Source organism: Phalacrocorax carbo, chromosome 8 (assembly GCF_963921805.1).
Source record: "Phalacrocorax carbo chromosome 8, bPhaCar2.1, whole genome shotgun sequence".
NCBI classification, from domain to species: domain Eukaryota; kingdom Metazoa; phylum Chordata; class Aves; order Suliformes; family Phalacrocoracidae; genus Phalacrocorax; species Phalacrocorax carbo.
Window position 1 is genome coordinate 23,576,352 of NC_087520.1, and position 21,574 is coordinate 23,597,925.

The following is a 21,574-nucleotide window of genomic DNA, read 5'->3' on the forward strand; positions in this document are numbered from 1 at the left end:
AGGCCCTCAGGGACATGGTGTGAATCTGGGGTTATCCTGTGCAGGGAAGGGAGTTGGACTCAATGATCCTTGTGTGTCCCTTCCAGCTCAGGACATTCTGTGATTCTATGATTTACTGCCTTGAATATTCTAAAATTCTCAGGTGTTTCCTCTGCTAACTATGATCCTTTCCTAACTACTAACAACCCCCACGCTGTTCCATTTAATCCCAGAAAAATATAACCAAGGGGAGGGAACAGGCAGGAGCAGCCCAGGGCCTCTACGGGGTAGGGGGACAGATGGGAAGGGAGGGGCGGGCACAGGCACCCCGGGCTACGCAGCTGGCCAGGGGAAGGACCTCAGGATCCCCTGGGGCTGGGGGTGGCGGAACCGCCCAGGGGAGGCTTGGGTGACTGAGAGTATCCCCGCTGCTGCGGCCTGATGTAGGCCCGCCCCGCCCTTCCGGCCCCGCCACTTCCGGCGCGGGGGGCCGGAAGCGGATGGCGGCGCTGGGGCAGCCATGGCGGTGAGTGGCGGTGCGGCGGGGGGGGGTGAGGGTGTTGACGCTGACCCACGGCGGGCGCTGACCCACCGCCTCTCTTGGCTCCGCAGCCCAAGGGGAAGGCGGGCACCAAGGGCAAGAGGCAGATCTTTGAGGAGAACCGGGAGACGTTGCGTTTCTATCTCCGCATCATCCTGGGGGCTTCGGTGAGTGCGGCGGGAGGGGCCGGTCCCCGCTCCCGGTCCCGGTCCCCGCTCCCGGTCCCGGCCCCGGTGGGTCCCAGACCTGGCCGACAGCCGCGCTGCGCTGCGCTGTGCTCTCTCCGCAGGCCGTTTACGCCGTAGTGAACCTAGTGATCTTCTATCCCGCCGCCTCTACCTGGACATGGGTAAGCACGCGGCCTGCCGCGGGCAGAGCCCTGTCTGCCGCCCCGCCGAGTGGGCCTGGGCTTGGCCTTCCCCGGGCCTTTCCCGGTTTCTGGGACAGACAAGGCCAGCAGGCCCCTGCCGCTCTGCCGTGGGGTTGCGGCTTTCCCGGCTGACGGCTCTTTCCTCCTTGCAGCTAGCATTCATCTTCAGCTCCGTGGTCTACGGTACGAGCTACCGGTCCATGAACACCATGGCAAAGCCGTCTTTCACAGACGATGGCAGCCTTGCTGACGGGGGAATTGACCTGAATATGGAGCAGGGGATGGCAGAGTGAGTGTCCACACTCGCACGAGTCCAGGTGAGCAGGACCTGCTGCCTGAGCGTGCACGCAGAGCCCTGGATGAGAAGGCCAGGCCTCAGCTCCCACTTCAGTTTGCCCACCAGTGCAGGCGTGAGGGGAGCTGGAAGCCTGTAGCCGTTCTTACCAAGAATGTACCTAAACTGTTTATGTTACCGGAATGCTTGGCCCAGCATGTGCTTGTCATGAGCCACCACATGGGTGTGTCAGCCTGGAACGGTCACTGTCCTGAGGGCTGGGGTGCACAGGTAGGAGATCCCAAACAGTTCAGCTGGAGCAGCTTACAGCCGCCTTTCAGTGAAGAGAAAGCACTGACACCGGGCATGCTTCTCCAGCACATGTGAGATTTATATTTTCTTTTTAAATCAAGACTGCAGGTAACGCTTGACACAGTGGAAGGGTGCGTGCTGCCAGTTACCCATCTTGGCTGCAAACTGGCCGTGTCTTGAACTGTTATATGCACTAATAAACCCCCCTCCTGCCTTAGCCAGCTCCTCTCACCTCCTTAGCCTTTTCTGCCCCCTGTGCTTGTGCGTCCCCTGTGTCTATCTGCAGACAGCACTGAGTATTTGTCTGTCTGGTGTTCTTGGTGGTGCTGTAATGGTGTTCTTTTCCTCAGTCAAGGAACACACAACAGTAATTTCCTGTAAAGTGCTGTTAAGTAAAATAAGGAGACAACAGTACTAAAACAACAGAAGTATCCTACAGATTTACTTGTTTTCCAACAGTGACCCTCAAACTAGTTACAGAAAACTGCCAGGCAGTCACGGACATGTCAGGCTTTGTTGTGTCCTTCCTGCCCTCAGCCTCTGTCTGTTGGCCCAGCTTTTGCCAGGGATCTTCAGCACATGCTCAGCAAGGTACCTGGGGTGCTTTTCCCCTTCCCTCCCATCGTCTTGTTCTACAATTTAAGGTTTACCTCTGTCTTTCACTTGCTGCCAGGCTTTTGAAGAAACACAGTGGGGCCTCGTTTGCGGCAGAGCCCTCTGCATCACGTTAAGTGTTCTTGTGCTGGAAGGGCCATGAATTGATTTATATATTTTTATTAACAGAAGTTTTATTTCTGTGGCCAGCAGGTGCCCAGGGATTTACCAGCAGGCAGACTGACTTGCATGATACAGAACCTGCTGCCTCTGCCCAGGATGAGCTCGCATCTTATGTGTTTGTTAGTGGAGTATATGTTATCTCTGTGCAGGCAGAGTGACTCAGATATCCAGTGTGAGAGACTCAGCCAAGGGATGAGGTGGCCAGGATGAGAGGGAGTTATTCCTAGTGTGATTTGTGAGCCGGGTGCTTTGCACACTCTTCATCCTATAGTGATTTTTTTTTCCTGATGGGCAGCTGATCATTTTTGTCTTGTTTTACACTGCTTTGGTGCTCCAGAGGAGAAGCATAAAGTATTTTGGCTGCCTTTTTTGTGAAAGACAACATGGGACAGTCAAGCAAGGGCAACAAAGAAGTTTGTTGTCTGGGGTATCATCCTAGCTGTGAGTGGTGCTCCTGCGAAATGTGTAAGGCACCGAAGTGGAGTGCATGCCTCAATAACTGCCCCATGCACATGTGTGATGGCCCTGTCAGGGGAGCTGACTGAGAGGTGTTTGTGCAGAGATCCCGTTACCTGCTGTCAAAAGGTGGTAAGCATGGTTGTAGCACCAGTGCAGCCCTGGCTGCAGATGTAGTATTTCCCTGGGTGCTGGGGCTCCAAGGTTTTTCTGCCTGAGCAATACACCACTGGGTGAGTTTTATGACCCATTAAAATGAACTGATGTTTATCCGAGGCACGGGCTGTGTAAAACGCAGCACAGCAGGGGAGCTGTAAAGGCAAAACCTGCACAGCTGAAGTTCCCGTCCTTACCCTGTGCCTTTGTACCTGAGCCTGTGCGGAGCCCTCTGTGTGAGAGTGCAAGTCATTCATTTAACCCTGTTGGTATGTGAACACAAAGTGCTGACGAACACTCGGTCCTCCTTCCGGTGGCTGTGTCTGTCAGGTGAAGCACTCTAAATTACCACTTTGGGGATTGGGGAACTGCTCCAGGCTAGCGGTTCCTTTCAGAAAGCAGTGATGTTTTCCTGCCTCTCAGCTGAGTGTGCTCTTTTGGAGCTGCTGCTGCAAGGCTGCAGATATGATGATGTTTCCCTCCTACTGTCTGTACCTGAATCAAATGCTGTGTATTGCTTTAGGGTTGAGGAAGACTGATCTTGCTGGTTTCTGGTAGAGCTGGGTTTGGTGGGAGCTTTACCGTCACCCCTCTGGGGCTGCCCGTGGTCCACGAGATCTCTGAACCTCAGTGTCTAATATTAGAGCTGTTGATGGACTCTGCAGTGGCTTAAGTTGATCATGGTGTCCCAACCTAAACCAGTTGTTCCTGCACTTTGTTTTGCACTGTGCTGCCCAGAATGAGACAAGCTAGTTCATTACCATTACCTCTGCCTTTGTTTTTCAACTCCATTTTTGGCTGCGACTTGAGTGTTTCTTACTCCAGCGGATGATGATTTAATGGGATTGAAGGAGCTAATGTTTTTCTAACCTGTCATGGCACTCCGTGTGGATTGTGTTGGAAACCCAAGACCTGTTTCTCTCAGATCCCACCGAGGGTAGTGTTTGAGGGTGGGCAGCTTGTCCCTGTCTGTAGCTGCTCTCAGCTCTGCCTGAGGCTGGTGTGGAAGATAAGCAGGAAGGAGCGGGAGCTTTCTGTTGCCGTAGCTCGGCTTGCGGGTGATGGTGTGCTTGTCCTTGTGGCACCCAGCCCTATGGTGACCCTGAGTATGTTTGCCAGCCTGTGTGAAGGCAGAGGGAAGATCTACACTTCCCATGGTGCAGCCAGCCCTGAGCGACCGTACTCTATGCCATGATATCTGTCAAATCAGCAGGTGCTGGCTGCTGTTGCAGGCTGAGAGGGTGGTGGCTTTGCTGCTGATTTCTACCCCCTTGCATTCCTCAGCTTTCTCAGGGTCCCTTTTCAGAGGAAACCTTGCTCTTTAACTCCTCAGACTTACTTATTTTGTTTTTGTTTACCACTCTGATTCTTCTAGATTACCTTGTGTTGCAAAGCACAGCTGCAGGGACAGTCCTTTGGTTGGGCCAGGCAGGATCAGTCTCCAGTGGCGGTGCAGGGGGCCCATGCTGGCAGAGGAGCTGGTGTGTTTGGCAGAGGAACGTTAATGTTCTGCTTTTCTTCCTCAGGCACCTCAAGGATGTGATCCTGCTGACAGCCATGGTCCAGGTGCTGAGCTGCTTCTCACTCTACGTCTGGTACTTCTGGCTCTTGGTAAGCCCCTGCGGTTTTCCCTGTTGCTCTACATTGTCCATGTTTTTCCCTGTCTTCAGACCAAGGGTATTATTTATCCATTTCATTTCAGTGTCCTGTTTCAGGACAAGACTATTTTCTGATAAATGGTTTAATCTCCCAGTCAAATCATCTTAAAAATGGGGCCGTACAAGGGAAAGAAGTTCCAATCCCTTCAAGTCAACCATGCAAAAACTAGGCTGGCCTTGGCCTTTTTCTCTGGTCCTGTGAAAGGGCAACAAGAAACATGAGGCAGATGAAAGCCATCTTTGTGTGTAGCGCCTTCTTGTGACTCTGGCAAACAGACTGTGCTTCTTGTTTGGTTTTCTCAGTCATTCACTAGCATGGACTGAGGCTGGAAACTGCTGGACACTGCGCTGCTTGGTAGATCAAACACTGTTGGCTTTGATTTCCCCTTAACACACCAGACTCTTTCTACTCCTGAAACATTTGTCATGTGCCTCCAGCTAAAACCACTTTTGCAGAAGGATAAAACAATCTCCTGTTAGTTTAAAAAATCCCACAGTTGCCTTGAGTGTGTCCCACAAAGATATAAAAGGCAATCTTGGGAGCATAGAAAGCTACCTCATTTCAGTCCTCACTCACACGATCCTTTCTAGCTGGCCGGGCAGAGGGCAGCCTAGACTCTGACTATCCCCTGGAAACCATTGGGATCACTTATTTGTTTCACTTCAGAGAAACGTGGGTGTTTTCTGAAGGAGGGAGAGGCAGGATGTCTGGGCAGTTGGATTTTTTTTCTGGGTAATTCAGACCTGATACTGGGATTTCCATATATGAAGCCTGAGTGCTGTATATGTATGCAAGTTCCTAAACCATATGAAATCAGGCCATTTATTTTGGATGCCTGCCACTACTGGCTTTAATTTCTGTGCATCCTGTGATGCCCCTGATCCAGCCTGCAGAGATATTCCAGCTTCTCTGGCTCCCTCAGGAGGACCAGCCCTCCTGACCGTAGCACCGCACCTGCCAGAGCTGTCCCCAGAGTGACCGAGTTTGTGCCACGTGTGTTTTGCAGGCTCCAGGACGTGCTCTCTACCTCCTGTGGGTGAACATCCTGGGGCCCTGGTTTACAGCTGACTCTTTGCCCACCAGTCAGGAACCAAATGAGAAGAAGCAACGCCGACAAGAACGCCGCCAGATGAAGCGCTTCTAGCCCTGGCTGGGGAGATAGCTTAATGCCATCTCTCATCTCCATGTTGTTATTTCATCAGGGATGCAACCAAAACCAATCCAAAACCATCGCAGTAGCTGTGTTGCCCTGTGTCATTGCTGCCATTCCGCTAGAGAGGCCGCAAGAGACTTCCCTTGGTTGTTCTTAGCACCAGTTGAGGCCTTGCTCCTTGGGATGACAAGGGGGGTGATGCTGTGATGTGTGTAAATACCTTTTTGAAGCAGCACTGTATCATGCTCGAGGTTGGGAATTGCAACGTTGGAAGAAATAGTACATTAAAGAGCAGAGTCTTAACTGACTGTGCTGGCAGTGTGTTCGTACAGGGATGCTCGCAGAGGGGAGCTGTTAAAAATGCCAGTGTATTCTTGAAGACCTGCAACAGAGGGAAGCAAAATCCCCCAGACAAGTGGTCTCCTCCCTTCCCAAGCTTGCTCTGTACTGCCCTGCCTGCCGGAGTATCTACACCCTGCATAAGGGTGGCAGCTGCCCTGCAAGATCGGGAGCATGGGGCGGCTGGGGGTGCTGTGAATGGGGCTTGCAGCCAAACCTGGGAGCTTTTGGATCTGAGCCTGGGTTCTCTGGAGCCATAAATTGGCCTGTGCTACCTTCACAGGAGCTCAGTGGGATGAAAGGCTACAGCTAAAAGAAGCCAAAACTAAATCTGTATTGTTTTGGATTTTTTTCTTTTCTTTTAAATCAACTCTTCCAGGGGTGGCACAGCTGGGGTGCCATGACTGCTGTGGAGACTGTGTTAAGAGACCAGGAACAGCTCAGGGCAACTTCTGCTTTTGCCTACTTTGATTTATTAATGTCCCTGCCCAGTATGTTGTTTTACGCACTCCAGTGACCCCTTCCTGCTCCTGATGCATCAGCTTGGAGCCACCACACAGCTTTTCCTGTGCGAGTGAGATGCACTGACAGTGTTCACAGCAGTGCCAGCCTGGCTTTTGATGCCATCCACAACCTTCAGCCCACATGTTGTTTCCGTTACATCATTTTTATTACACGCTTTTTCCTTACATCAAGCCCAATCCCCACCTTGAGTCCTCCTGTGCCTCAGAGCCAGGCAGAGTGGCTGTAGTTGGGCTGCAGGCCAATGTTTTAATTGTGGGCAAGTATCTATGAGAAGTGGGGAGAGCAGAGATTGGTATTTGGGGGATTAAAGTCCTTCCTGCTGCTGGTAAGGGGCATGAGGGAAGGGGTAGGGAGCAGGAAATGCATACACAGGGCAAGCAGTGGATGCAGGCCTGCCCTTACTCCCTGCCAGGCACAGCCCAGAGCCCCCAGACCTATCTACTGGCCCGGAGGTAGTGTCTCCATGGTGCTGGGAGCACACCAAGGGCATCCCCTGCCATTACAACTACCCCAGCACAGCCTCCTGTACCTCTGGGGGACCAGTACATCTCCCCAGCTCTGCCCTTGCTCCCTCTGAACCCTCTTCTCCAGCTCCCCAAAGCCATGCGGCGCTGTGCAGCTGTCCCCAAAATGCTATTTTGGGTGGACGGTGCTGGGATGGGGGAATACATCAACACTAACCACACTGGCCCTCTCAGCTGCACTATCCTACACAGCGGTACATGCACAGCAGCTGCCTGGGCGCAGGGGAGGAGGCCCAGGCTCTGCCCTCTCCTCCAGGCTCCAGCCCCAGAAAATACCCAATAAATGGCACCAGTTACACCCTTGGGGCACTGGTTTCGGAGAGGGAAATGCCCCTCAGTTGGGCAGCAGCTGCTCCAGCTCCTCCTCATTCAGGCCGTTGGTGGTGACGATGTGGTCTAGCTGCTTCATGTACCGCTCCAGGTCCTGCATGAAATGGGGGATGCGGGCCTTCTCCAGCACCCCAAATTTCTTCAGCCGATTCACATCTTCATAGGAGACCTGATGGAAGCAGGAAGACAGGGTCAGCACTCTAAACACTCTTATGCAAGGAGTGGGGTCTCGCCCCCTGCAGCTCACCTGGGTCACCCACCCTCTGCCCAAACACCCCTCCTGCCTGCGGGGAGGCATTGGCAGAGCCACTTGGGGAGGCATTTGCAAGGATTAGTGGTTTTGGTTGTTCTCTGTTGCTGCAGGGGCAGGTGACAGCAGGACTGGTGTGGCCAAGGCAGTGGGCCAGCACTGTGGCCGGCACAGCTTATCCTGCTGGGTTAAACCTCGCCCCAAGGGTGTTGCGTGGAAGAGGATGGATTCTCTGGCCTTCCTTGTGTCCTACCCAGCACGGCCTTCCCCTGCTCCACCAAAATCCATAGGCAGAGGAAGAAAAAAACCTGAAGGGCTTCCAGCCAAGAGGCTGTTTTCAGGAAAACATGGGACCGTGGGAGCCCACGTGGCTTTGGGATGGGAATGGGGCTCTGGGGTCAGCTGCTCCCACCCCTAGCTGTTACCTTTCCAAGCGCAGCCAGCAGTGGGAAGTCAATGGTCTGCCGATGGCGCAGGATGCGGAGAATCCCATCCAGGTAGACCTGGTCCTTACTGAAACAGCCTGGAGAGGAGAGGTCAGGGAGAAAGATCCTGGCTCTCCCCTGCCCTCTGCTCACTTGATTGTCAGCTGCCCGTAATAATCAATCAGAGTGATGGCGTTGAACTGGGGTGGCATAAGTGTGCCAGGGCTCAGGCATTGCTGGTGCAATGGCCAGGACTGCAGCATCCCAAAGGATGAGCAGCCGAAGTGCTGGGAACTGTAGAGGCAGCTGGGTGCAGTGAGTCCGAGGGCAGGGGTGGGTAACAAACCTCTCACTGGGATGCTTTCGCCCTTCCTCCCAATGGAGATTATCTATCTGTCTATCTATCTATCTATCTATCTATCTATCTATCTATCTATCTATCAATCAATCAATCAATCAATCAATCATCTAATGTTAAACCACTGCAGGAATCTAAATGCAGCCCCAGAAATGCTAATATTTTCCTCTCCTTTGGCTGCTGCCTCTCCAGGAGCTTGTCACACCGCATTCACCTTCTGGGTCTCCCTGGGGCCGGGGGGGGACCCATCCATCCCTACCTGACCCTGAGCAGCCAAGAGCTGATGTGCCAAGTAAAGGATCACTGCTATAAAGACAAGTGTAAACTACAGAGGAGCAGTGCCGGGATGGGGAGAGATGTAGGGTGGTGGTGGTGGGGCAGAGCCACCATTTCAAAGGCTGCTGTGGCAATGGGGTCAGTGATGCTCACCCCACCCAGCAGCAAAGCATACCCATCTCCACTTTTCTTTTAAAAAAAAAAATCCCTTCCAAAACCCAAAGGCTTTTCACCCCCCAAGCAGTACCTGGCTGCGAGGTGTCGGTCTGGCCCCGCTTTGCCCGCACACAGTACTCCCACCGGACACCGGCATCCTGGACGTACTGCTCCAGGTCCTGGAAGAGGGCGGAGAAGGAGAGGCGGCTGGCCCGCTCGATGGTGTAGTAGAGCAGGGCTGCCCGCCACAGGAAGGGCTGCTTGCGGAAGAGGACACTGTGCAGACTGGCCAAGCCTTCCTCCGTGGGGTTGGCAGGCTTCAGGCTGTACTGCTTGCGGCCCTCGGAGCTGTGCCAGGGCTGGTGGGTGTTGTTCACTCCCCGGATGTAGTGGGTGCCTGCGGGGGGGGGTGTGGGCGTGAATAGGAGCAAGCACTGTCAGCCACAGCCTCCAAAAAGCACAATTCCCCACCCCCTGAGTCACTGGGGTTGGGGCTGAGACCAAGCACCCATGGGTGCCAGCTCCATTCTTGGCTGGAGATCCTGCCACGGGACATCGGTTTGCTCTGGTGCCCAGGGTGGGGTGGGGCAGGCACACGAATGCACATAGAGAGGGACCCAGGTGGCCTCAGCCCCTTCTGAAACCTCCCCAGGAGCACCCCTCCAGGATGCCTCCTTGCAGGACCCAGTGGGCAGCCCCTCGCCCTGTGGTCCCCGCAGCCCCCAGGCCATTACCGCAGTGCCAATCTGAGGATGCTCACAGCATCCCCCTGCCCTGCCCCGCCATCAGCCCTGCCGACCTATCTCATGGCGCAGCATCCCCTCCAGCCAGTGCTGCCGGGCTCCGGCCAGGTTGATGGCCAGCGTTGGCCGGCTGTCCTCCACCATCATCACTGCCTGGGACAGGAGGTCATCGGTGAGCTGCACCACCACCTGCAGAAGAAGAAGGAGGCAAGGGGCATCAGCACTGCCACAGGAGGAGACACTCAGCCAGGTCCTGGCTCTAAGCAGAGGCTGAGATGGTGGCGGATGGTCAGAAAAAGCCACTGATGCTGCAGGTGGCACTGCCTGGTGCTGCTGCACCATCATTGACTTGTGCTGCAGCTCCCCAGTGAAACCACAGAGAGCAGGAGCAAGCAGGGAGGGAACTGCCAGTGCTGAGCAGGTGCTGAGAGGAAAGGGATGATCCCCACAAGGGATGAAATAACTTCTTTAACCTTTTTACAAAGTAGCAAACCTGAGCAGGTATCATGGGGGGAGTGGGTAGCTCCCAGGCAGCCTGGCTCCAGCATCCCTCTGGCTCCAGCACCTCCCCCCCTCTCCCCCAGCTTTTTCCCATGGGCTCCCCACAATTTTATGGCCACACATGATGGGCACCCTCTGGAGACCTGCCTCATCCCGCTCCTGCATCCTCATTAGCAAGTGACAGCACAGTAAATTCAGTCATCAAATCAACTCCACTCTAAATAACCAATAGCGCCTGCTTCATTATGGGTCCAACCTCTAGACACTGCCCCCCCCCAAACATCCCACGAGGGAACCGAGGCTCTGGCTCCTTTTTCATGGACTCTCCTGTGGATTCTCCCTTTCAAGGCTCCCAGCCAAGAGCAGTGAGGACGGATCCATGCCAGCCCACCCTTGCAGCAGGGATGGCACGTGCTGGGCCATGATTCACAGCAGGGATGGGCAACGCATGTGCAGGACTGGAGAACAGCTTTATACAGGAAAAAACATCTATTTCAGGAAACCTGGCTATCACAAGTGCTGGAGCCAAGACAGCTGCTCTACATTAACATGAGTTAACGTGCCAGCCAAGCAGCATTTTCCAGCCATCCAACTTCAGACCTGCAGTGACTTGAAGCCAAAGCATCACCGGAGGGGACATGTGGCTCTGCCACGTCCCTAGGAGCTCTTGCATCCAAGGTTCAGCAGTGGCAGTGCTGAGGACCTTTGGGCGCATACCAATTTAATCTCAAAATCCTTCTGTCACATCCATATTGACTTTAAAAACCATCTATTATTTCAACTGCTGACACTTTTCAGGATGAAAATGTGCACACACACACATAATGCAGCAATTTTTCTCTTATTTAAAAAAGGAGAGGAGACTGAACAGGTTTGCTTTAATCCAGATTTATTATTGTGCAAAGCTGCTCATGAAAGCCAAAAGTGCAATGTAACAGAGCAGAGTCTACCACTGGGCAAACAAACACCATAAAATACTTAACAGTGCAATTGCTTACCTGGATTAACATATACCAGCATGAAAGAAAATCCCTCCAGCTCCGAGAAGAGACTTGCTGGTCCAGATCTGACTTGTGTGTATCTCCTTGAGCTTATTTCTGCTCCAGTAAGCAAGTCAAAACAAATAAGGGTTGCAGTTTTTCTGCCCTCCACCACATCCAGCCATGGACCTTGGTGACCTGGGACAAACTGAGGCAGGGAACTGCTCCAGACTAAAACTGGCTTTATGCTCTAGGTTAGCCTCTAGCAAGATCGTCAACCCTGGCCACATGAGCTCCCATGGGGGGCTCTTGGTGGGGAGAAGGCTTTTGGCAGCAGTGCCAGCTTCTGCTAACAGCGCTGTCCAGAACTATGATGGGCAGGGAAGGTTCACTGCAAGCAGAAATGAGGAGGTAGAAATGAGCCAGGTTTTGGTATGATTTTAACCAAATCCCATCTCTTAGGTCAGCTCTGCGTGATGGGAATACAGCCTGGACATCCGACACGGCAATCCCAAATGCGACTACTGGAGGCTGAAATCCTGGGATGCAGGAGAGAAAGGGAAAAGCCAGGGGACAGAGTTTAATCCAAAAGAAAGATGAGGAATACATTTCATCATCGCAGCACTTTTCCTGCTCCCTCGAAGACGCTGCAGGACAGAATTGATGCCTGGACCCTGTGACAGTCCCTGGTCCCCAGGTCTTTGCTGCCCGACCTGCGGCTCTTACAGGGAGCATGATGCACTGTGTCAGCCGGAACTTTGTTACCAGGACACAGGATGATTGGCTGGCTGGGAGTGCTCCACAAGGCCAAGTCCACACCTTGCTGTCTTATCATGCTTCATTGCCCCTACATGAAAAAAATATAACCCAAGGAGGTTGGAATTTAAGAAACTAGATGCAGAAGAAGTAACTTCTGCTCTAGTATAAATTGCTCTCATTCTTAAACCTGCTTTCTCCCAACCTATTAACAAAATACTCTCCCAGAGCTCCTCCTCTCTGCTTTTCTCCATTTTCCAGTTGCTCAACTTTGGCCACCTTACACTGGATTCCTCCAGGTACCATCCCCAGGCAACATGGACTCAGCAGCTCCAGGTCCCCCATACCAGCGGGACCCACTCCAGTGGGGTCAGCTCAGTCGGTGGGTTTTGGGAGGAGGCTACTTGCCTGGCATCCTCCAAATTGTTCAAGTTTCCCTCGTGCAATTTCAAAAGCCATTTCTGAAAACAACACTCAGAGCACCACTCAAGTGAAGTATTGTATAAACCCAGGAGTTTAACTATATTGACTGTTACATGGATAAATGCTCCACGGTTCATCTCTGCCATTCTGGTGACCTCCAGCCCTCCCTTCCCATCTGCACTGGCACCTTAATTCCCACCACTCTTTTATTATAACCCAAATATCTGTCCATGGCTTTTTCCTCTGCTGCACTGGGAACACCATGTCCCACATCCTATGCTGCATCTTCCCTGCTGTTAGCCAGGCTAGTACCCGAGCATGCTTCCAGGGCTGAGCTTCCCTAAAGCTGAGACCCTGCTTTAATAAGCACTAAGCAACATTTGCAACAGAGTGCTCTGTCTTTAAAAGAGTTGATTTTCGTATTATTCTGGGGGGGCTTTATGCTATGGGACAAGTCAATGGTCACCAGGATTGGCATTCCCCTCCTGAGATGGTTAAAACCACAGCATCAATGAACTGTTCACACAATGCAACATGAGCACCAAATGAGCCAGCCAAGTTGTGGAAAGGCAAGTGCTGTCCCTCAGTCTTCACTATCGTGCCTGAACAGGCGGCAGACTTAACAGTCCAAAACCAAATTTTTTCCTTTTTCTTTTTCTACTCTGTTTCACACGCGCAGGCTGAGCAAAGAGAAATGTAGCAAACAGCTAGAAAATAAGAGGCAGCCAAGGATGCTGAGGATGTGATGCTCAGCACTGAAACCAGGTCTTGCATGACCCCTTTCTGGCAAGGCAGCAAGAGCTGAAATGCAGAATGAAGCATTCCCTAGGAATGCTTCTGAAGCATCTGGAGAAAGACCCAAGGGCACAGAAAAATTCAGTTTGCAATAAGCTGAGCCACTGTTGGAGGCTGAGCACCAAGGTAAGGGCACAGTTGAAGCAACCAGTCTGTGTTTTTGGAAATCAAGGAAAACTGCACACAAAAACATCCCAGAGCCTTTAGAGGAAGAATTTGAGTCAGAAGGAGCACTTTTAATGTCTTTTTCACTCTCATGGTGAAAAAAAGGTAATGACAACACAGAAACAGCAACACTCAATTATATGGAGAGGAAACTATTTTTCCCTGTACAAGAGCTAGATGGAATCAAGTGAAGCGATTAGAAAACCAATTCAGGATGAAGAAGCATCAGCAAATGGTGCAACCAACTGCATGATATTGCAAGGGTTCATGATCAGGTAGGCATATTAACAGCAGAGGTTCTGCAGGCAGAAACACACCCTGACTTGGGAAGACACAGGGTTGCCGTAGCCCTGAGAGAAATTCCCCATCCCTGTCCTAAGGATGGAAAGATCCTGGGACAGAGCTGGGCAGGGGAATGGGGGATGGAAATGGACAGATCCAGTGGTTGGGAAATGGGATTAGATGCTGCTCGGAGAGGCTGAGAGTGCCTGCAAGCCATGGGTGCAGCTGCTGGTCAGTCCCACTGCAAGAGCCAACGACATGGATGTGTGTAGGGGCCACCACGGTGGAAAGATGAAGAGCAAAACCTCATGATGTCATTCTTCAGATGTCAGTCTGATGACTTTTTAGAGGCATTGGTTTGGGTTATTTTATTTTTTCCCCTTATTTGACAGTGAAGCCAGCCAGCCCGGAGTGATGGGAAGAGACCCTCAGTATCACCAGAGCCTGCGGCTTCACATGCTCTCATTATGCTGCCCGCAGCCCTTCTCCTGCTGCAGCAGTTTTTCTGCCCACTGAGCAGCACCACTTGCCTTGTTTTGGGACCCTCCAGCTTTGCAGATGCTGTTACAACAGGGGCTGCAACTTCAGCTGAAGTCCTATTCCTGGAGCAGCAACCCCAGCTCTCCAGGTCTGTGACCTTTCTCATTCTGAGCAGCATCCACAGTGCATCCTCACGGTCCACAAAGCTCCTGCTCAGCTTTTGTGGATGCAATGTTGGAGAAAGAGCTTATCCCCAGGAACAGAGAGAAGACTGCTGATGGCTCCTGCAGCTCCAGGCCACAGACTTCTGCCTCTCTCCAGCTTGCTGGTACTGCCAGCAGCCTGCCCATCTGCTCAGGACACCACACACCAAGAAAGCGCTGGCACCGAGCAGCTCCTGGGTGAAGAGGCATCACCGACAGGATCCCAGGGGATGCTAGCTAGTGCTATTTAGGCTAATGACATTTCACAAACCCAGGGATTGCCATGCAGCACTTACCAAACAGGGCCAGGGGTTTCTCTGCTGCAAGCTGGGACCTCACCAAAATCCATACGGTGACCCCTGAGCTCTGGCAGCATCACCTCAGTCCTGAGCCAAAAGAAAAGCAGAAGAGCTTCAGGATCTGCAGGTTGGACCCTGACAAAGAAGCTTTTGAATACACAAAGTTAATTATAGTGCAAATACTTACCCATAAGCGCACTGCCTGCTGTGCTGGAAAGCGGGATCCTCCCTTCACCCATCGGCACCGGGGACAAAGGGCAGCTGCCTGCAGCAACTGCCACCAGCCTGGGCCGCACCGCCTGTGGGACTGCCTGCAGGCAGCACAGGCAGCCGACACATCTGCGGGTCAGTCTCTTGGCTAGCACAACCCCCTGTGCTAGCGGTTTTTTGTTTGTTTTTTTTTTTTTTTCTTTTTTTTAAGAAAGCCCTCACAATGAATACGTAACAGAGAAGCAAATGGCATGGCAAAACAGACAGGGCACAGCAGGTGAAAGTCAGGAAAGTCAGGGGAGGGAGACGCATCTGAAACCACCCAGTTCCCCGGCAGGGTGTTACATTATCAGCGACGCAGAAGTTTCAGCAAGTTTTTGTCCTGTATGGGGAGCAAGCTTTGCCAACATTGCTGTATCGAGAGCAGATTAAACCCTTCCCTCTTCCCTGCCTCAGAGAAATTCAGCAAAATTTCTAATGTGTAGCAACAAACAAACCAATGCTTTAAAGGTTTTAAAAGCACTTATCAAAAGTTCCAGATAAAGGAGCCACATATCTCACACGTAGACATGCAAAGATAATTACTGAACCCACGTTCCCTTGAGCAAAGGGAAAATTACAGGGCTGGAAGAAAGCCAGTTGTACACCAATATGCAAGAAAAAAGATGGTTTTCTGCCTGGCCAGAGCTCAATTTGGGTTTAGATTAACAGAGAAGAGCAAAATAGCTGAATTTAATAAATTAATAAAATCAAAAGATAGACCATAACTAGCAAGTCATAAGTGTAGGTTTGTAAGTAAGACTGGCCAGCTAGGCTGGGTTTTGGGACTAGTTCTGGGTACTAAAAGGCAGCTGAATTATAGGAAGAGATTTGCAGAGATCCCTTCTGTCCTAAGCAAAGGCTTAGGAGGGCCAAGGTGCCAAATCCACATCCCAGGGACACCTGCAGGAAGGATCACAGCAAACAGAGGGGGCTGGAGGAGGAACGTCACCTGGCCAGGTGGGACCTCAGGGAACCGCTCGCTCCCGCTTTTGCAGGCATGAAATGCGCTGGGTACTGCTGAGCAAGTTGATGCCTCAGGTAAATGCTTGTGAATAACCCTGTTTGGAGATGGAGGTGAAAAATCATAGCTAGGAAAAATAGTCTGGCCAAGAGGCAGTGGTGAGGAAGCCCCTGTGCCAGCCAGCACTGCATGGCCTTCTGCCCTGCAGCCAACAGCCGAAAGCAGCCCCACGAGTGAAAAAGCAAAACCAGGTCCAGAAATTCTTCTCACTGCTTGAATCAAGGATGGTGGAAGCGTTTTGCCCACACCTTGCTGGCAGAAAAGGTAAAAAAAAGGCCCTTATCTGAAGCTGTGGGACATCCCATGCTGGATGCTGCTGGGGCACAGAGGCCAGACTAAGAGTTGCTGAACTTGCCCCCCTCCATCCCTCACGGCTACCATCGTATCTCTACTACATATTTCCCAGCCTTAAAACCCAAGCTCAGGGTGTCAAAGTGCCGTAACCCAGCACATCCCACCAGACAGCAGGAAATGCCTCCCCCCGACTTTGCTTTTGGACGTGTGAGCGAAGGCGTCTGTTGGAGATGTCTGCCATACCACTGCTAACAGCAGTAATTGATACCTCATGCATGCAGCAAAACGCTCCCTGCGCAGCCACACAGACAAGCAGCAGCTTCTCTTTCTCTCTCTCTCTCTCTCAAGCATAAAAGGGAGATACACACTGGAAAAACCAAGGGAAATTGTGTGGAACCAGCAGCCACATCCTAATGCCAGGGTACCGCGAAGGTAGCCAAACCAGAGATAAAAGAACACCACAGCTCAGAGTAGAAAAGTTTCTTCTTTGTACCCACAATATTTCTTAATCTGAGTCCTTCTAATCAGAAAGTAAATATTTTACAGCTGTATTTTACAAGAGATAAAGCACAGACGTGGATTACCTCTCCCACGCAGCCTTCCTTCTGCATGTACTTTCGGATCACAGACCAGATCTGGCACTTGTTCAGCAGCCTCCCGCCCGTGGCAACTTCAAAGCTCTCATAGGTCCCGTACTTCTCCAGGACGGCACGAATGATCCTGATCGCCTGTCGCAGGCAGAAATGAAACATCAGTGCAAACACCTGCCCTGCTTATAAACACATCTTAAAATCCCACATGCAATAAATCCCAGAGGAGATAATCCCTGATAAACGCCTGTAAAGTGAGACATGGTTTTGCAATATCTAAAAAAACAAGTAGACTGAGCCAGCTAGAGGTAGCCACCGGGACAGACGCTTAATGCAACCAGCATGACCCACAGTACATTCTTTCTGCTTTTTATCACCCTTGCAGAAACAAAACGGCATTATCACAGCACGCTGCCTCTGGAGGTTAAAGCCGTGATTATTTTCATCTATTCTGCTTTCAGTTCTCCTTTCAAACTCTAGAGCTTGCACAAAGAGGTCTAGCTTATCAGCTTGCTTTTTACTCTGAAAGTTTCTTATTGCCATGCTGAATTGCAAGCCCAGCAAGAAAGCTGGGCATTGCAAGCATTGTCCTTTACAGCAATGCTACTTCCTCCTCTTTGGCCAGGATCTCAGCACCACCAGCCTGCTGCACACCATCAGCCTTCTAATAAAAGCAGCATGTGCTATTTTATTAACATTAACATTTATGGGGCATCTATAAAATACGAGCATTTATTAGCATGTTTCCTTCCCTAAAAGTGAGTTTGCATTGTAGATGTTTTCAAGCAATGACCCTCTCCAGCCTATTAATATATATTTCAAAGCAGATGACAACTTTGAACGAGTTCCTGAGTTTTTCCGGCAGTTTTATTGCATCCGTAAACCTGGCTCAGTGCTGCCAGGCTTCCCAGCCCAGGACCAAGCGCTGCTCCTGAATGGTGCTTGCCAGCTGAGCAAACCCCCTTTGTTCTCACACAGGCTCTGGGCAGTGGCTGGAGCCCTGGAAAGGTCCCATCCCCTCCTTCATCCCTAAGGTCACCCAGGATCAGGAGATGGGTGCTCACCACCAGTACCGGCACTCAAACCACCCAACACCCCATAAGAGGGGCTTTGTGATCTGCATCTGGTCAGCAGCCTCTACTGTCCCAGCAGAAGGTCCTGATTTTCCTTCCGTGGACAGTCTTCTCTGCACAGCTGGTTTTTATTCTCAAGTCACTTACTGTGTCTTTCCAGGAGAAGTTGTGCGGGTTTTTTGTGTTGTTGGTTTTTTAATATTTTTTTTGTTTGGGTTTTTTGTTTTGTTCACTGAACGATCAGGATCATTTTTGCAGCGACGCAAAGTACCTCCTGCGGTCAGAGGCAGAAAAAGGACCCATTTCTTCCTCCCACCTCTGCTCAGCCAATTGCTCTCTCCCTCCCAGGGGACTTAAAGCACTGAGCCGAGAGAAACCCAGCACAGCTGGTGCCCAGAAGTAAGAATAACCAAAGGGCACGCTACCCGCTGACCTCCCATCCATGTCCTGGTGAGCAAAATTCCTAAGATACCAATTTTAGTTTTCTGAGAGTCTGATGAGCATCCCTGGGCAGCCAAAATCATGTACCCACCATATGCAGTGGTATAACAAATCCTCCAGCGCCAGCTCCATGCTGGTGCTGCTGGTGTTCCTGGGACAAACCAGGGATGTGATCTCCGGGGCGATGAGCCTCCATGAGGCTAGAAGAATCCTTCACATTTATTTAAATTTTCTATTAAAAAATAAAATAACCCCCCAAGCATGTGCAGAGCAGCTGGTGGGGCAGCAAGCTGGAAGCAGAGAGCTGGTGTTGGTTTGTCTGCTCTTGTCCAAGGATGCTGGCTTAGCAAAATGTCTCATTTATATAAGGTCCCTGATTAATGCAGGGTTTTAAAATAAAAGAAGTTTATAACCAACAGTTAGCTGGCAAGGAAAAAAGTCTCACAAGAGAAAAGAGACTGGAAGGAGGTTACTGCAGGGTGCGAGCAAAGGAACAGTGGCACGAATACTGTCCCATCACACCATCACTGGAGGATTTGGAGAAACATTGGTAGAAACACTCAACACTTAAAATCTCTTGCAAAGGGTTTTAGGACCCAGGACGAGACCATTCACACTGGTTACGAACACTTAATTTTATTAATTCAAAATAATGCACAGAGAAAAATAATCTCAATTTTTCATCTTTTACTGTAAGTCAGCTGTACCAAAAGAGAAAGCAAGGGGGGAGATAGCCCTGAACAACTCTTTTTACCACATTACTTGGAGAATGAAATGCACTTAAATGCAGGAAGAAAACGCTGGGAAGCCAGTGAGGTCTTTACAGCACTGAGAGTGTCTGCCCTGCAACAGCATCACTGGCAACAGTTTATCTATGGCAGAGGTACGGGCAGGCACTGGAAATTACTAACTGCTTAGAAAGCTCTTTACAGAAAGAACCTGAATCATCTGGATAATAATGCAGGCAGAGATATAGAAAGTAATGCAAGAATAAGTAAACATTCAAAAAACAGTAAGGAAATGGATGAAGGAGTAGTTGTTTGAAACACCAGGTGTAAGCTCCCAACTCAGAGCTGTAAAGAAATGCCTCTGGTGTGTAAGCCTCAATTTATTTTAAGAGTTTTTTTATCTGCTTCCTCAGATGCAGCAAAAAGGGGTCTGTGTGGCAGAAAGGATGCTCTTGCCAGAGGCGGAATGCCCAGCCCGAGGAGTGAGCTGATTTTGGGGCATGGCCAGGCTCCCAGCTCCAAGCACGGAGCAAAGGGACAGAGCCTGCAGCTCCACTCCTGCCTTGCTCTGCCTGCATCCAGGAAAGGCTCGCCTGCAGGCAGAGCACCAAGAAAGAACGCTCCTCCTGCCTGTCTTCTCCCTTTCAAGTGGCTGTGCACTGTTTGATCCTGCCAACCACACATTCTTGTCACCTATGGCAGGGAGCAAGTCAGGAATATTTCAGTAGCATACGAGCAATAGAAGTCACTAAGCAAAATAATACAGACTCCTTAAGCGGAGCCTAAACCAACTATTATCATTACTGACCACACTTGCTGATGCCTTAAGGATGCTGCCACACCTGACAACCTTTAGGCCTTCCAGAAAACAAGCCAGACTTAACCACCAGGTCATTCAGGCTAAGAACCACTTCCCATGTGCTCCAGCTCATTGTCCGCTACTTCTACAGCAACAAGTCCAAAAAATTAAGAGCAACATGCCCCTGAAAGCGCACCAGCTTCAAACCACCACCACGCATCCACAAGCAAGAGCCAGTCTGAGGCTGGCAGCATTGCCCAGCACCAATGCAACAGTCACCCACGTCACGCATGGAGCACATACTGTTCCTGCAGATAAACTCTTCTTTAGCAACCTGGTGTAAGAAATAGCAGGGCAAGCACACTGACAGCAGGATAGAGAAGGCGTCAAGCAGAGCAAGATCAGGCAGCAGCCTGGCAGCAGCAGAGGGTCTTTTCCTTTCCCTTTCCCAGTAAGGAAAGCAGGCCATGAGGTTTCACCTGGACCATGGACCAGCTCCCGGCTGGCCCAACCGCAGAGGGGTCCCACCAGGATGCATCCTGCTGGCACTGAGGTGGTGACACTGCCCTACATGAGGACACCCACACCTTCACACCCACTGGGTTATCACCCTCACGGGATGGGAGGAAAGCAGGCAGCAGGTAATCCGGGGTCCCTGGTTCCTCTTCACAGAATGGTGGGGTTGGAAGGGGCTTCTGGAGATCATCTCTTCCAGCCCCCCTGCGTGATCATCTTGGTAGCTCTCCGCTGGATTCTCTCCAGGAGTTCCCTGTCCTTCTTGAACTGGGGACCCCAGAACAGGACACAGCACTCCAGATGTGGCCTCACTAGGGCAGAGTGGAGGGGGAGGATAACCTCTCTCGATCTGCTGGCCACACTCCTTTTTATACATCCCTAGGATACCGCTAGCCTTCTTGGCCACAAGGGCACATTGCTGGCTCAATGGCCAACCTGCTGTCCACCAGCAGTTCCAGGCCCTTCTCAACAGAGCCGCTTTCCAGCAGGTCAACCCCAGCCTGTACCGGTGCATGGGGCTGTTCCGCCCCAGGTACAGGGCCTTGCCCTTGCTCTTGTTGGATTTCATCAGGTTCCCCTCGGCCCAGCTCTCCAGCCTGCCCAGGTCTCGTTGGAGACCGCTTGCCCTCCTCCTCCTCCTCGCAGGCCGAGCGTCCCTCCCGGGACCGCCGCGATGCTCAGCCCCCGCCCGAGGCAGCAGCTCAGGCAGCGGGGGGGTTCCGGCAGCTGCCCGCACCGATGCCCCCGCCCCGCGCAGGCTGGCGGTCACACCCACGCGCAGGCAGCGCGTGACCCGCCGGCCCCGCCTCACCTGAACGACGAAACGATCGGAGGCGGCCCCGTATTTATCCAACACGGCGGCGGGGACCGGCTCGGCGTACTCGAACTGCGGGTCGTAGGCGAAACTGGCGCGGAAGAACCGCTCCCGTTCCGCCTCCACGTTGCGGGGCCGCAGCGCCACGAGCAGGCAGGGGCTCCGCCGCCCGCCGCCCTCCTCCCCTCGCCCCCGCGCGATGTGGGGCAGGGAGGCGGCGGCGCGCATCCCCCCGCGCCCCCCCGCGCTTTCGTGCGGCCGCATCCCGGCGCCGGTTTCCGATAGACGCCGGGTTCCCCGCGGGTAGCGGGCGGCGGGTCCCGGTGGCGGCGGCGGGGGACACGGGCAGGGGCAGAGCGGCGGGCCATGGCGGTGGGGCAGGCGTGGGGCGGCGCTGGCGCCCAGCTTGCCGGCCGCCGCCGCTCCCGGGTCCAGCACCATGGCCTCCAGCGCGGCGGCGGCGGCGGCGGCGGCACGTGGGCTGCGTCGCGCCGGGCCCCGCCCTGCCGCCCCGGGCACGCGCCGCCACCCGCCAATCGGCGCTGCGCCCGGCGCGCCG

At 52.4% G+C, this 21,574-nt stretch overlaps 2 protein-coding genes across 2 annotated transcripts; one reads left to right on the top strand and one right to left on the bottom strand.

The window, feature by feature from the left end:
* The first annotated feature begins 381 nt into the window (after nucleotides 1-381).
* TMEM208 (transmembrane protein 208) lies at nucleotides 382-5,980 on the top strand. Its single transcript, XM_064459150.1, has 6 exons — nucleotides 382-505; nucleotides 592-687; nucleotides 810-869; nucleotides 1,043-1,179; nucleotides 4,392-4,476; nucleotides 5,531-5,980. Exons 1-6 carry the CDS (start codon nucleotides 500-502, stop codon nucleotides 5,666-5,668), a joined length of 522 nt encoding a protein of 173 aa, XP_064315220.1. The 5' UTR covers nucleotides 382-499; the 3' UTR covers nucleotides 5,669-5,980.
* A 474-nt stretch (nucleotides 5,981-6,454) lies between these two features.
* Nucleotides 6,455-21,512, bottom strand: MATCAP1 (microtubule associated tyrosine carboxypeptidase 1). Its single transcript, XM_064459149.1, has 6 exons — nucleotides 21,013-21,512; nucleotides 16,639-16,782; nucleotides 9,660-9,792; nucleotides 8,952-9,257; nucleotides 8,071-8,168; nucleotides 6,455-7,564 (listed from the first exon to the last, which is right to left on the bottom strand). Exons 1-6 carry the CDS (start codon nucleotides 21,454-21,456, stop codon nucleotides 7,400-7,402), a joined length of 1,290 nt encoding a protein of 429 aa, XP_064315219.1. The 5' UTR covers nucleotides 21,457-21,512; the 3' UTR covers nucleotides 6,455-7,399.
* Between the last annotated feature and the right edge of the window lie 62 nt (nucleotides 21,513-21,574).